The sequence below is a fragment of the Cryptotermes secundus genome, unplaced genomic scaffold, assembly GCF_002891405.2.
Source record: "Cryptotermes secundus unplaced genomic scaffold, Csec_1.0 scaffold4250, whole genome shotgun sequence".
In the NCBI taxonomy this organism is placed as follows: domain Eukaryota; kingdom Metazoa; phylum Arthropoda; class Insecta; order Blattodea; family Kalotermitidae; genus Cryptotermes; species Cryptotermes secundus.
This window is the reverse complement of record NW_019738091.1, coordinates 4,049-19,885: the sequence shown is the minus strand read 5'-3', so window position 1 is coordinate 19,885 and position 15,837 is coordinate 4,049. Positions and strand designations below refer to the sequence as shown.

Sequence of the window (15,837 nt, the reverse complement as noted above, 5' to 3'; positions counted from 1 at the left end):
ACATTTATTGGGAGAAAGTTTCTCACCAGTACCTGTAAAATAAGAACATTTCATTTACATCAATTATTAATTCTAGCTATATGTGTGAACCAGCGATTTTTTGGGACGGAGAAGTAAAAAAAATGTTGGTGGTATAATAGCATACTTTCTTACCGACAGGGCAGGTGGTATGATAGCATACCTTCTTACCGACCGAGCCCTCGGCACTGGCTGCAGCATTTTTTTGTTAAGAGAATTGCAGCTGGCCACCGCGGCAGCAGTGATGCTTCATGACGTCACGCTGGCTGTGTTGCCCGCCAATAGCATTGAGTTGCCATCCCCTGGTCTTGAGGGTCTTGAGGATCTTGAGGATCAACCATTGTCCATGATGCTCACTGGGAGAGGCAACACATTTTGTATATATATATATATATTGTCGCGTATCGTGCGTATATCGCGACAAATAACTTCACGGCGTATTTTATATAGCGAATTTTATTTCACATCCGCTCTCACAATCACCCAAATTACAGATTTACGATTACTGCCCTCTGCAGTATCACAGTTAGTACACTCCAAATGCCACAATACAACTGACTGGTTGCTGGCTAACTCGGCGGTAGGTCCAGGACTCGCTGACTGACTCAGTACAACTCGCTAGTACAACTCACTAGCACAACTGACTGTGAATAGCCTTCGCTGCTCCTTATGTAACCTCGATCGAACAATACGGCCACGTAATAGGCACCCTTTTTGCCTGGCGCTGTGTTGCTATGTAACGCTAGCGGAGGTAACCGCTGTTACTATCGTAACGTCGCCGCTGTTGACTCGCGTTGCCTAGCGACCGCGAATCCCTCGGTGACGTCACCGCGGAGGGGAGTGGCGGGGCGGGAACTCGCCTATTACCGTAGTAACGCGAGCCTTACGTTACCGCCACGTACCGCTGGGGAGGTAGGGTTCAACATGTCACAATATATATATATGACAGTCTGTACATGCAGTGTTTATTATACGAGTATTAGTAGGTATGCTATACTGGGAAGTCACTTGTTACCATATTTGGTTGAGGCACTAAGCTACAAGCCAGAAGGTCGCGTGTTCGATTTCCGATGAGGTAATTGTATTTTCAATTGACCCAACCTTTCCGGTTGCACTGTGGCCCTGGGGTCAACTTAAACTTTAACAGAAATGAATACCAGGAATCTTTCTGGAGTAAAGGGCAGCAGGTGCATAAGGCTGACAAACTTACCGCCACCTGTGAGCCGATTGTCTAGAAAATGTGGGAGCCTTGACATCTCACAACCCTATGGGCCTTCACAGCCTGTTACAGGCATGTTTTTTTTTCTTTTTACTCTATACTGAGAGCTTGTCTTTGCCATAATTGAATACTGGCACATCATGATAAGGTACCACTAATCCCAGTAATCATGATAAATAACAGTTTCTTTCCATGGCAAATTTACGGCTCACTCAGGTTATGTGGAAATACAATTTTACAAAACGAAGTATCAAGTTTGCTACTTTCTCTCTGTTTCTCTCATGCTTATGTACGTGTGAAAGCATAGTTCTGGACCTGCAGTGGAGTGCTGTATCTACCCACTTTCACAGCCTTGCACATGCAAAGCTTACAAAGACTCTGCCATAAGCTACATAATATAAATGTATATAGCTAATTCCAAGAAAACCATTTAGAGATTTTATTGAATGGGCAAGAGGTTTTATGTTCTACTAGATTTAAAGCTCTTGTACTGCACGAGTACCCAAATGGGAGTACTTGGTTCTGAATTGCACTTATTTTAAGTCTCTGCTAAAGATAATGAGATGGTGGGGTTTTGTAGCATATCTGAAATAAATGAGAAATATGTAAAATTATTCTAGTTTAAAAATTTGAAGAGAAGAACCATTTGGGAGACATAGATGCAGGTGGGATGATAATGTTAAAATGATTCTTAGGGAAATAAAGAGTGAGAATTTGGACTGAATACATCTGACACAAGTAGGATCCAGTGGTAGACCTTCAGGATACAGGATCAAAAAGGCGTAAAACTTCTTTATTAATTAAGTAACTAATAATATCATTGCTCCATGCATTTAAAGTTTGCTGTTTCTTACAATTAATATTGTTTACAATTTGTTAGTGCTCTTCATGTATGTCTACTACAAATATCAATTAAAAAATACTTATAGTTGAAACTTTTTTCTTTTTCCTTACCAAACATTTAACAAAAGTAAATACACTCTGACCTTCCACGAAGTTTTCAGCAGACAAAACTTAACTAAAACTAAGGTTTATAGAGGAAAGGTATACAGCTGTCCCTGTGCTTAATTAATTAAACATTACCCCATGAAAACCTATGGGAGATTGAAGGTATAGCTCCACCATTTGACGAACTGGTAAAGCAGTTGGACAAATGTGTGAATGTTGTGGAGGATATGTCAAGAAACAGATGTTTTTGTTTTCTGGATTCAAATGTAATATGTTTTATATTTCATATCCATTTGTGACATATTTATGAACTCTCCCTCGTTTTTTTATTGCAGAAAAAAATATTGTAAATTCAAAAAAGGCCTGGACAATGCCCAACCGGCCTTCTGCAGCACATTCTTATAAATGCCTTATTCTATAATAGCGGTAACTCCGCGATTCCTAATACAGATCTTAACTTAAATCTGAGACTCTCGTAATATCGCTTGCCTCAGTCTGCCATCTATGGACGAAAGGGAGGAGGCAGCGGTTAAAGTTCGACTACCTGTTAATTTTCATATATATTCGAAACAGGCGTCAAAATTATAACACTTTTAAAAAGAATACACTCTTAAAGAAACGGAGCATACCAACATTTTTTTTAAATCGCAACGCTGACAATCCTATGGTTAAAATTCCCTCGTGCTTTTAACCAATAAAAGCTAGCCAGTTGGACAATTTGCAACCACCCATTTTAATTTGATTGGACGTCCAGAAGGTTCTGCACTCTGATTATTGGCTAAATTCCGTACGCGTGGTAGTGTGCTATTGGTGCATGGTGTACGAGTAGGGAAATTAGCCTTAGTAGACGTATTTGTTGATTATTCTTCGTAGGTATCCTCAGAGAACTGTAGTATCGTTTGGAGGCAATAGCAGTTGAAGTCAGAAATGAAAGGGTTTCTGTTTTGCGTTCTAGGTATCCTCTTGATAGCAGGTAAGTCATTCACGTACGTCTACTTAAAATTATGTATGTATACATCCATTGCAACCATGCGATCGACGAGCCGGTATTTTGATTTCAAATACATATATTAATTGTCTGCGTTAAACATTTCTTTACTGCAGTGTTGTTTAACTCACGTTATGTATACCTGCAGTGTTCTTTAACTCACGTTATGTATACTTGTTCCATTTGTTAACGTGTACAGAATAAGCCTACTGCATGTTCCATAATGTCACAGGACTGTTTAATTCATTACCAAATTGTTTGTACTATATCATTTAATTTGACAGGAACTCACAAGAAACTTGACATGTTAGATCCATATAACATAATCTACATTGTAACATTCTTGCAGGATTTTCACGTGCAGATGATGCTGCAGAAACAACAGCAGAAACTGTGGATGCTGATATTGGATCAAGTAGAGAAGGATCTAGAACTGGTAATGTAAAACTTTTGTTCAGTTATGAAATCTAACCCCTTGCTAAGTATTAGTTATTCTGTTCCTGCACTTTCCTATCGATGCAGTTGATAACTTCAGTCAGGGTTGTATAATAAAAAATTGATAACTTTTTATCCCATTGATTCTAGATTACATTGCATTCATTATAAAATCCAATGAAGTAGATCCCAGTTTTAGGATGCTGAACATCTTGGTACATTTTTCAGATGTATGATATCGCTTTGCCTTTGTTTTTAGCTTATGTTACTATTATTTTATTAACATAGCTGTTACTTTCACTTTTTAGTAATTGGCATAGATGTATTGCATTTTGTTTTTAGGACAGTATTTGTTTGAGCAGTAATACTTGTGACTTGTGTTCTGGAGGTTTATGGTTTGAATCTCAACTGGAACACTGACTATCCTTAGTGAGTTTTAGTATGGTTTTTCTTCAGTTCTACTGGGCAAGTGTAGTGGTAATGCCTAAAATTAGGCCATCACAAAAATTTTTTCCACATCCTTTCCAATTCATTATTTATTATCCAAGTCACTTTGTGTATAATTTGAGTTAGTAGCAGTGTCACTAAGTAAACTACAGAAATAATATTTGTTTACTTGAGCTGCTGTTTAAACTATTGATACCCCCACATCCTCGCTATGACATACTCAACTGCACATTGTTTCTCCCATCCTACCCATTTTGCACTTGATTTACAATACTGATTACAGCACAATTTGCCTAACTTTCTTGGGTCCCCTAATCCCGCACAGTGAGATTGAGATAAGTACAGAATTAGCCACAAGTACATCCAGTTTGTTAATGAGTATGTAATCTTTCAGCCCAACGTGTCTTAATTGTCCATCTTCAGAGGTAACCAGTGCTAAAGGAAGCTTTAGACACTTTGCAATAGTAACTAATTAACTTCATGGAGCTAACACCTGCTTGAGAAGCTGCTAGCTACACAGCTACTCAAGAATTTCTTAGTGTTTTATGGAACCCTTAGGTTCATTACCTTGTTCTCAAGAGCCCTCCACCGCTCCCTATCCTAGGCCAGATAAATCCAGTCATTACCACCCCATCCTGTTACCTTATTTGCATAAAAATATTTTAGAATAATTTGAGTCATTATATTAAATGTAATGGTGAATCCTTAAAAATATTTAAAATTAATGTCAAGTTGATCCATGGAGAACCGTGTAAACCTTGTATTTCAATATTCCCGTAGATGAAAGATACGTATATATAAATCCAAATGACCTTCATTTGCCCACATGTTTAGATCATGTGAAAGTGTTCTTTCCTCTAAACATTCATATGCCACACGGATGCCATCTGTTGACAGAAATGCTGTGCTAATTGATAACGATTGAGCAGTTTGGTAAGATTTTGTGGGGCTTGCCAGATGAGCTGTGTAACAGGACACTGTACATATTTTTGACGCAGCCTGTGAACATTGGGTTTTATACTTTTTTTAATAGTACGTTGTTTCGTGAATATATTTCATTGCAGATGATGAAGTCGTGAAACGGGAGGAGGAAGCGATAAAACTCGATGGGCTAAATGTGGCACAAATGAAAGAGCTACGAGAAAAAGCTGAGAAATTTGCATTCCAGGCTGAAGTAAACCGAATGATGAAGCTGATTATCAACTCCTTATATCGTAACAAAGAAGTGAGTAAAATCCATTGTACATCATGAGTGATTCAATTTGTAAGTGATATACATTCATATGGGAAGGAAATGTGGTCCATACATGTTACAGGCCAGTTTCTGTACCTCTGTGTGGAATTTTGGGGCAGTTACTCCAGACATAGCCTGACAGGATGCAAAACTGCGTATATAGAACAGCATAGCAGAAGTGTAGTGTGTAGATACTTAAATGCTTAAATAACTTAACATTTGACTTACATGTACTTTGAACGCTTCTGGTTTAGTGAATTTTGGCAAAGGATAATTTTGTAGAGCCTCTCCTTGTCTTGTTTTAATCTTTAATGCTTTAGTTACATAAATTCTTGAATATGCTTCAGTCTGAAATATTAATGTTACCCCTATTGAAAATGTTTTTCTTCCTTTGCCCTTGAGAGTTGTCTAACTTGTACAGTATCAGGAGGCAGTGTCCTTTCACATATTGCTTCCACTTTCATTGTTGATTGTATTAACATGAAATGATTGGAAAGGTTTACTATAGTTTTAGCTTATATATTTTCTGACCGTGTTCTTTGCAGATTTACTAAACTCGTCAGTCTTTTCAGGGGCATGTGGTAGCGTAGTTGGTTGAGGCACTGCTCTACAGGCTGGAAGGTTGTGGATTCAGTTCCCAATGAGGCCATTAGATTTTTCAATTTACCTAATCTTTCCAGCTGCACTTAGCCCTGGGGTTGATTCAGCCTCTAACAGAAATGAGTACCAGGAATCTTCCTGGGAGTGAAGAGTGACCGATGCATAAGGCTGACAACCTTACCGCCATCTGTGAGGCAACTTTCTAGAAAATGTGGGAGCCTCAACGGCTCACAACCATATGGGCCTCCACAGCCTGTTACAGGGATAGCTTGACCCCCCCCCCAATTAGTCTTAGAGGATTTTTGGTTCTCACAGCAGTGGTTATGAAGAGCTTATCTTCTGGCATATAACACCATGTAGTCTTTTGGAACATCAATTGACTTTCAGTGGACTACATGGTGTTACAAGCCAGTTGGTAGAACTGTTAATTTGTGTCAGTTTTTCATTCATTGCTGATAAGTATGCTGTGATGGACAGTAGTAATTTATTTCTTCATACTGTTAAATGTGTGGTCTTGGAGCTGTATGTCTATCTCTTTGAAATAGTGTAACTCCTTTGGTTTATTGGTCTCTGTTCACATTTCAGTTACTGTGTCCCAATAACCCTCCATGTGACATAGTACCTAAATCTTATGAAATATATGTTTTGAATCATATTCATGATCATGTTTTCTACAAATATTGCTTAAATTATAGAAATCTGTTACTGATGACATACATGTTAGTTTTCTTTGGTGGAGCATAAAGGAGACAGCATTATTCCCATTATATCGCGGAGACAAATGCATTGTCACAAAGCTATTCATGGTGCCTGATCAGAAATTATTTTTCCTTTTGTTAAATATCAACCAGACTGGAATATGCTGATATAATGAAGTCTGTGGTTTATGTTATTCATGTTCTTTGTGTGATGGATCCACAAAGTTCATTTTGAGATTCCTATACAGAGTTTAATCCAAATGTAGAAATAAGCTGTGTGAATAGCCACACAGCCACAACCTATCCATTTTGCAGTCGTCTTATGGTCTTGATTCAAAGAATATAATGACATTTAAAAAAACTGCTTTTGTGTAATGGAGTGATGGGCAAACTTTTTTAGGAGGGGGCCAAAGGAAAAAGAAAAAACTTTAGGCCGGCCAATATAATTTATTAAAAACAATAATGGTAGATTTTACAAAATTCTTGTAATACTAAGCCCTAGTAATGATTGAAAGATTATGAAGGAGAATGTGATGAATGAAACTGTGACTGCATTTCCAAAATTTTCTCATAATCTGGTTCGAACTGGGATGCACTGATTCTCAGAAGTGAAGTTAAGTGCTCATCTGTCAGTCTGTTTCTAATACAACTCTTTCGAGGTTTCAATGTAGAAAACACCTGTTCACATATATAGGATGAAGCAAACATAGCAGTGACTTTCTGGGCATGAGATATCATATTTGGGAGGAAAGAAGAAGAAAATAATCCAGAATTATTTATTTTCCTTAATTCTTCTTTTCATTCGTCAGATTAGGAATCGTTTTGCAGGCCGGATAGAACCTATCAGGGGGCCACGTCTGGCCCGCGGGCTGTAGTTTGCCCACCACTGGTGTAATGGAGTAAAACTTGTGAAATAGGTTCTGTGGTATAAAGCAGAAGGTTGCTGGGACATCAGAGTTCTGTGGGAAAGATGGAATGAGTGTTTGAAGTCAGAACAAGCTTCATTCCCCATATCATGGAGTGCAAAGGAAGAGGAAGAGTAAAGCCTGCTGTTGCAAGCTGTCTGAAGAGGGATGGCTTAAACAGTGCGATCTCTTGGTTTCAGATCTACCTTAGAGAGCTCATTTCAAATGCATCAGATGCACTGGACAAGATTCGTCTCCTGTCACTTACAGATAAATCAGTTCTAGATGCCACAGAAGAACTTTCCATCAAGATAAAGGTAACATTTTATTAATGATTATTATGCTTTGCCTCTGTTTTTATTAAATAAGTTGTTTAGAAATGCTTATCTATTGACATTTTCACAAATGTGTTAGAATGTTGATTATCCACCTTGTAGATTTATCACAGTTTTTGACATATTCACTTGTTATGTCAGATATTTGAGAACAATGATAACAGATCAAAACTTGATTCAGGAGGAAACTAAGAGGCGATTGAACTCGGGTAATGCTCGCTACCATTCTGTCCAGAACCTTTAGTCTTCTCGTCTGTTGTCCAAAAACATAACAATTAGAATATACAAAACTATATTTTGCCTGTGGTTCTGTATGGGTGTGAAACTTGGTCTCTGACATTAAGGGAGGAACATAGACTGACAGTGTTTGAGAATAGGGTGTTGAGGAGAATATTTGGACCGAAGAGAGATGAAGTGACAGGAGGTTGGAGAAAACTGCATAATGAGGAGCTTCATAACTTGTACTCTTCTCCAAGTATAATTAGAATGATGAAGTCAAGGAGGATGAGGTGGGCAGGTCATGTAGCACAAATGGGGGAGATGAGGAATGTGTATAGGATATTGGTGGGAAAGCCAAAAGGAAAGAGACCACAGGGGGACCAAGGCATAGGTGGGTGGACAGTATTAGAATGGATCTTAGAGAGATATAATGGGATGGTATGGATTGGATAGAACTGGCTCAGGATAGGGACTAATGGAGGGCTCTTGTGAACATGGTAATGAACCTTCAGGTTGCATAAAATGCTGGGAAATTCTTGAGTAGCTGCAGAATTGGTGGCTTCTCCAGAAGGGCTCAGCTCCATGAGTAAGTAAATAAGTAAGTATATCACTATATTAGAATCACTTGTAATTGATTTCTGCCTCCAGTTAACGTTTTGTGCCTTACACCTTTCAGCTACCTACAAGCTTTTTCGTTTCTTCCACTAACCAATATTGAATGAAATAATTGTATATTATACTCTGAGAAGGGGCATAAAGTAGCGTATTTGGTTGAGACACTCTGCTACAAGCCGGAAGGTTGCAGTTTTGAATCCTAAAGAGTTGGATTTTTTTTTTAATTTACTTAATCCTTCCAGCTGCACTGTGGCCATGAGGTAGACTCAACCTTTAACAGAAATAAGTGCCAGGAATGTTCGTGGTGGTAAAGAGTGCCTGGCGCGTAAGGCTGACAACCTCACCGCCAACTGTGATCCAATTGTCTAGAAGATGTGGAAGCCTCGATGTCTCACAACCCTATGGGCCTTCATGGCTTGTTACAGGGATAGCTTTATCTTTTTAATTTTTTTTTACAGGCAGATAAAGATAATCACGTATTGCATATTACTGATACTGGAATTGGGATGACCAAGAATGATCTAGTCAATAATTTAGGAACAATTGCAAAGTCTGGAACAGCTGATTTCTTAAGTAAGATGCAGGATGCTAGTACCTCAACTCAAGACATGAATGACTTGATTGGACAGTTTGGTGTTGGCTTTTACTCTTCATTCTTAGGTAAGAAATCTCATTTCATAAATATTTTGTAGTTGATATTGTTTCACAGTTGAGCATATAATAATCTGGAAAATAGTGTAAAGTTTGGGGTCATATTTATATCCATAAGGCCTATTTGAGAGTTAGAACCAATTAAACGGCATTTCAAATGCGACAGAAACTCCAGAACCTACCAAAACTGTTGATGTCTTGGCTTTGGAAGTGTTTTTGTTCAGTTCAGTAAATGCAGAAGTGATGGAATGTAAACACATTCTGTAACATAACCCGCACAGGAGAAAGTCTTACAGGAGTAAGATCAGGAGATCTTGTTGACTTTCACCCCCCTGTGGTGTGTCCTGTTGGAGGTGTGGTTACAACCACTGCTAGGGCACATCCAGTTAAATGTGGTAATGGTGGTCTGAGGAAGAGGATAATCCATGCCTGTGCTAGGAATTGAACCAGCACATAGTCATTAATCTGAACTATACCAGCTCATCATCTCATAAATTAATATACATGGGTGAATATTGTCTTGTGCTCTGCTGTTGCCTAGCAATGGGCACCTCTTCTGGCTCCACTGTTCCAGCTTTCAACCATTATGTCACAATATTATAAAAAGACAGTATTACAATTTTTGCATTTTTGTGACCCCTCTCACACCTTCTGGAAGCATAGCATAATGTGTGTCCCGTGCTTTGCATAGTGGCTGAACGTGTGGTGGTGACTACCAAGCACAATGATGACAAACAATATATATGGGAATCAGATGCGACCAGCTTCAGTATTGTTGAGGATCCTAGAGGAGCTACACTGAAACGGGGCACTCAAGTCAGGTGTGTTGGAATGGACGTAATTAATTTCATTTTATTTGTCCTCCTCTTTTAATAGGTAGCTGAACGTAGTTTAATTATTTGTTATGGCATGGGAGTGGCATGTGCTAGTACAAGTTCATTGATGGCAACCAATATACATATACAGTATTTTCAGTACCTCAGATTATGTGGGATGTCATCCTTTATGTAATAATTTGGTGTCAGTCACAAATGACCGCCTCTCTGGTCTGGTGATCGGAGTTCCTGGCTACACATCCAGAGGTCCCAGTTCGATTCCAGGCGCTACAAGATTTTCTGAGAAGTATTGGGTCTGGAATGGGGTCCACTCAGCCTTGTAAGGATAAGTGAGTTCTTTCAAGGAAATAGTGGCTCCGGTCTAGAAAACCGAAATTAATGGTCATGGGGATTCATTGCACTGACCACGCAACACCCTCTATCTGCAAAAGTTGGTGAACAGTCTGCTCTGATTTAGTTAATGTATTCACATTTTAGTAACCCCTTCACCCCCCTCCCCCCAAAAGAAACACGTTTCACCAGCTCTGAAATAGTATTCAGTGAGCTCTGTAACCATAAACATGAAATTTAAATTTGTTCTGTTTCAGTCTTCACCTAAAAGAAGAGGCATATGATTTTGTGGAAACTGACACACTGAAGAATCTGGTTAAGAAGTATTCCCAGTTCATTAATTTCCCCATTTATCTCTGGAGCAGCAAGGTATGAGTTAGAATATATTCTTTTCTGCATGCAGAAATTCCTCTTACGTCAACCTGTCTGCATTGCTTCTCATTCATATAAACATTTCCAGGCTTAAGTAATATGTTACTATTCTGTCATTAGGCAGTGTTACATAAAATTTCAACTATAACTTATGCAGCGTTGAGGAAAGACTGTTGCTAATAAAGTAGCACCATTGCAACATATGACAGGTTAATGCAGGCCACACTGTGCTACAAGTTGGAAGGTCGTGGGATCAAATCCCGATGCGGTGGATTTTTTCAATTGACCTAATCCTTCCAGCCACACTATGGCCCTGGGGTTGACTCAGCCTCTTAACAGAAATGAGTACCAGGAACCTTCTTGGGGATAAAGGGCAGCCAGCACATAAGGCTGACAACCTTACTGCCATCTGTCTAGAAAACATGGGAACCTTGGCGTCTCACAACCCTATGAGCCTCGACGGCCTGTCACCGGGATACCTTTACTTTCCCCCCCCCCTCCCATTTCATTATGGACTACAGTTTAACCCCTCAAGCCGGTATCCCGAGTACATCATCATCAGGCTGTGAGGTTCACTGCCATTTAAATACTGCGGCTAGTAGGAGTTTAAATGCTGGCTTGAGGGGTTAAACATATAATGTGCAATCGCTTTTGGAAATCTGACCTCTGTCATCATATCAACCTCAGGTAGATTCTTTTTTCTAAGCTCTTATACAGCTTACCGTCCCTGTATTTGTTATATATAACAATACACATTTCATCACTTTGATGAAATAGAATGAGAGAAACTGTTTATAATCTTTCAGTGCATGGCAGTGATGATCTGAAAAGGGGAATATTTTATTATTAAAGTAAATTACTTTCACAGCTGTCTTATAGAGGAATCATAATGTAGCCCAATGTGAGAAGTGAAACAGAAAACTTGACTTTATGTGTGTGTTGCTGTTGACAGTAAAAGCCCATGTGACTTAAAAATCTTAACTTTGGATAGGTAAAGTCACTGAATGGCAATAGAGCATGGCCCTGATGAATTTAAACTGAAAACTGAAGATGTTCCAGCAGTTTCAGATTTGTAATTTTGGAGAACTTAATGTGTAGTTGAGTCAATATCAAAATTTTAATGTGTGAAAAAGTGTAATTATAATTTATTTATTTATAGTTTATTTAGTGATGGTGTCAGTAAGTTTGACTATATGTTGGTGTAATTGTATCATTTGGCATAAAATGTCCCAACCATGCTGGATGACTTTTATGAAATTTTGTACTGGAAACTGTCACAATTCAATTTTGGTTCATTAGTGATAGTGTTACGTGTTGGGTATGTCACCTGACAAATAACTTCACATGGGTCTTGGATTTAGTGAATCTTTATTGGACACTCACACTTAATTATCACTTGGCTTTTGGCCCAGTACCCCAATGCGACGTCTCAACTATCCTTGGCCGTGGTTGGATCTCAACTGTCTTTGGCGACGGCTATCCCAATACTGTCTCGATGAATGCCGGCAACCATTGCTACGCAGTGAACCTTCTGTTGTCTATCACCAGGGAAATGCTGCTTCATTGATTGTGCAATTCCTACTCAACAGCCCACTGTTATTGCGTTACCACGGGAGTGTCTACTCCAAACACGTTACAGTAGTTTGAAACCTTAATATGCCCTGGAAAATTGTCGTGTTCCAGTCATACTATACTTAATGGAATTTAATATTTGCTCTTATTAAAACTAAGGACAAATTGGAACCTGAATGTGTGCTTGCATGAAGCCATTATCACAAGTATGTTTTGCTTTTCAGCAGACTTGCCTAGCAAACTTTGTAGCTAATTATTTTCATTGTGAAAATGGTCATGTTGCAGACTGTAAAGGTGGAAGAGCCTATTGAAGAAGATGAACCTGAAACCAAGGATGACACTGAAAAAGAAGCTGATGAAGCAGATGATGATACTAAAGTTGAAGAGGATAAGCAAGAAGAAAAACCGAAGACCAAGACAATAGAGAAAACAGTTTGGGATTGGGAAGTTCTGAATGATAGCAAGCCAATCTGGACAAGGAAGTAAGTTTTTATTTTTTTTATTAGAAAATTTAGAGGGGGCACGTAGTAGCGTAGTTGGTTGAGGCACTATGCTACAAGCTGGAAGGTCGCAGGATTAAATCCCGATGAGGTTATTGGATTTCTTTTTTCAGTTTACCAAATTCTTCCAGCCGCACTATGGCTCTGGTGTGGACTCAGCCTCTAACAGAAATGAGTACCAGGAATCTTCTTGGGGGTAAAGGGCGGTTGTCGCATAAAGCTGACAACCTCACTGCCATCTGTGAGCCGATTGTCTAGAAAATGTGAGACCTCACCCATCCAAGGAGTCCTACCGCCTGTAAAATGATCAGTGAAACTGAGAAATCAGCCCTATGCTCCACAGTGGGTGCAAGAGGAGGAAAAAAAAATAAATATTGTCATTCTTTATTGAACATATTAATAAAGGTTCATTTTGTATATGTGTCTGTAGTCAGAAATGCTTTCGGCACTCATGTTGCATCTGTTGGCACTCAAGCCCTTCTTTGACAAGATTGCCATAGCTTGGGTTTTGGTTAGAGGCTTCAGAGAACTCACATGGTGTATTGGAAATAGCAGGGCGTATAAAATATATCCTAATCGTAAATAAGAAACATACCGTATGTTTACTCTTTTCAGGCCAAGTGAAATTAGTGATGATGAATACAATGAATTTTACAAGTCACTGACAAAGGATCACAAAGGTCCTTTAACCAAAGTTCATTTTGTTGCTGAGGGTGAGGTGACTTTCAAATCTGTCCTCTTCGTACCACAGAATCAACCTGGCGAGACTTTCAACAAGTATGGCAGTAAAACTGACAACATTAAGGTAAGGTTATATACAAAAACTGTAAAAATTATTCTTCATTAGGATATGTATTAAAGTTAGGATATTGGATTATTTGAGGGATTTGTTGACAGTTCAGTAAGCACAAGGTTTCATAACTTTTGGTCACTCACTCACTAATGGACCTGAGCCCTTCTTGAGAAGCCACCAATTGTGCAGCTACTCAAGAACTTCCCAGCATTCTATGGAACCTGAAAGTTCATTACAGTGTTCACAAGAGCCCTGCATGGGTCCCTGTCCTCAGCTTTTTGTGATCTTTCATAACAAGCTTATTTTTTATGATGAGGAATTGTTAACCTAACCCCCAAGCTGGAGGATTACTCCTTGTTGGCTGTCTGAAACTGATTATTCAATATGCCCTCCATCTCTGGAGGCCGTCTCCTCTATCCACAATGCGAGGATGTGCCATGCCATGCTGACAAGGGACCCACCTAACATGGCATAACCTTTGATGGGCTGTGATAGAACATCTCATTGTTATTGCTTAGAAGCAAATCATCTTTGCCATCTCTTCCCCCCCCCCCCTCCATTTGCATCTAAACAGTTAACCCATAAAAATTAGAACAGATGGTGACACAAATTTTCAAGACAGTATACGTTACTGAAATAGGTATTTATTTTAAGAAATATATTATTTATGTGGGTGATAATTTTGTCAGTTAAAGGAAATTATATAAATTGGGCAATGATCATAATTTTTTTGGAGAGGTGATATTTAATTGCACCATCTGCAGAAGATTTAACATTAAAGTGATTGACACTGATGAGCTGTGAGCATTTTAGATACCTACACCATGTTTTCAACAGAAATGCTTCCAATATTATGCTCATGTGACTCAAACAACTTGACAGAACAACAGATAGATGTATACATCACAATGGCAAGAATGATAATGGCTACTACAGGTAAATTTATAAAGACGATATTGTTGCTATGCTTAGTTAAGCACCTTGCCATGAAGCCATATAGAGGAGTAAAAGTGACCATTCTTGACCTTGGCTTTAGATGGAGGTTTGAGGTCAGCTTCACACACCAGGGCCAGTGTGGATGCTGTGGAATAGAGAAAAATTCTTGCCTCTTCTAGGATTTCAACTTTAGCCATCCAGCCTATAGCCCCTTGCTGTGCAGACTGAGCTATTCTGTATCATTGATGGATACTCCAGACTCATTTTATCAAGAGGTCCCACAGAAAGGAGGAAATCGTGTGGATTCTTAAGTTCTTAAAGTTTTCTGTAACTTTTTTCATCTTTTTTCTTCATCGTTGTTTCATATTACAAGTTATGGCTGTGGCTTGTAAGAAAATGTCATAATTTAAGGATATAAACAGCTTCTATAATAATTTATATATATATTTACAGATACCTTTTCTGTGTGTTTCAGCTGTATGTGCGACGGGTATTTATCACAGATGAGTTCAATGACATGATGCCCAACTACCTTAACTTTGTGCAAGGTGTAGTGGATTCTGACGATCTTCCTCTGAATGTGTCTCGGGAGACACTGCAGCAGCATAAACTCATTAAGGTTAGTCTATATGTTGTATATAAATGTTTAGATTTGCTGAGTGGCTTTTAGGTTCCCAAAAAGGGACTGCTTAATACAGTTGGTTGAAAGTTATTCACCAGTTCGCTAAGTGCATAAGAAAATGTGTATGTGTAAATCAGCTAATGAAGAGACTTTTCACTTTTAATGAAAATGTACCCACAGTATGCTCATTAGTATCTGAATTCCTGTTATTAACCCTTTGGCGCGGTCATTTAAATTCCGCGGCCGCGTCTCCGGCGGTAATATATTCAGCCGGCCATTTAAATTTTGCTTGAAAATGATTTATTCATCATTGTTCTTAAATTCTATGAGATAGGAACNCATAGAGGCCTCCGTAGTCTAGGGGTAACGTTCCCACCTCATGACTCAAGGTACACGGGTTCAAACCCGGCGGAGGTTGTGCAATTTTTAAGGGTGGAAAATTTCAGGGAACAAGTCCTCCGGGGGGGGGGACTTTAAGCAGTGGGTCCCGTGTCGTAGCTTTACGGCACATAAAAGAACCTTATGTCCCAAGGGGACCACTGAGCCAAATTGATCGGATATTTC

General features: G+C 38.9%; 1 protein-coding gene across 1 annotated transcript in view; it reads left to right on the top strand.

Moving 5' to 3' along the window:
• Positions 1-3,006: 3,006 nt before the first annotated feature.
• Positions 3,007-15,837, top strand: part of LOC111870696 (endoplasmin) — a gene marked incomplete at its 3' end in the record, with an annotated part of 15,940 nt that continues 3,109 nt past the window's right edge. Inside the window, 10 exon segments of the mRNA XM_023863163.2 lie at positions 3,007-3,158; positions 3,523-3,609; positions 5,120-5,280; positions 7,693-7,809; positions 9,120-9,321; positions 10,004-10,133; positions 10,736-10,847; positions 12,708-12,904; positions 13,538-13,727; positions 15,127-15,270. Of these exon segments, the coding sequence (XP_023718931.2) occupies positions 3,113-3,158; positions 3,523-3,609; positions 5,120-5,280; positions 7,693-7,809; positions 9,120-9,321; positions 10,004-10,133; positions 10,736-10,847; positions 12,708-12,904; positions 13,538-13,727; positions 15,127-15,270 (1,386 nt within the window).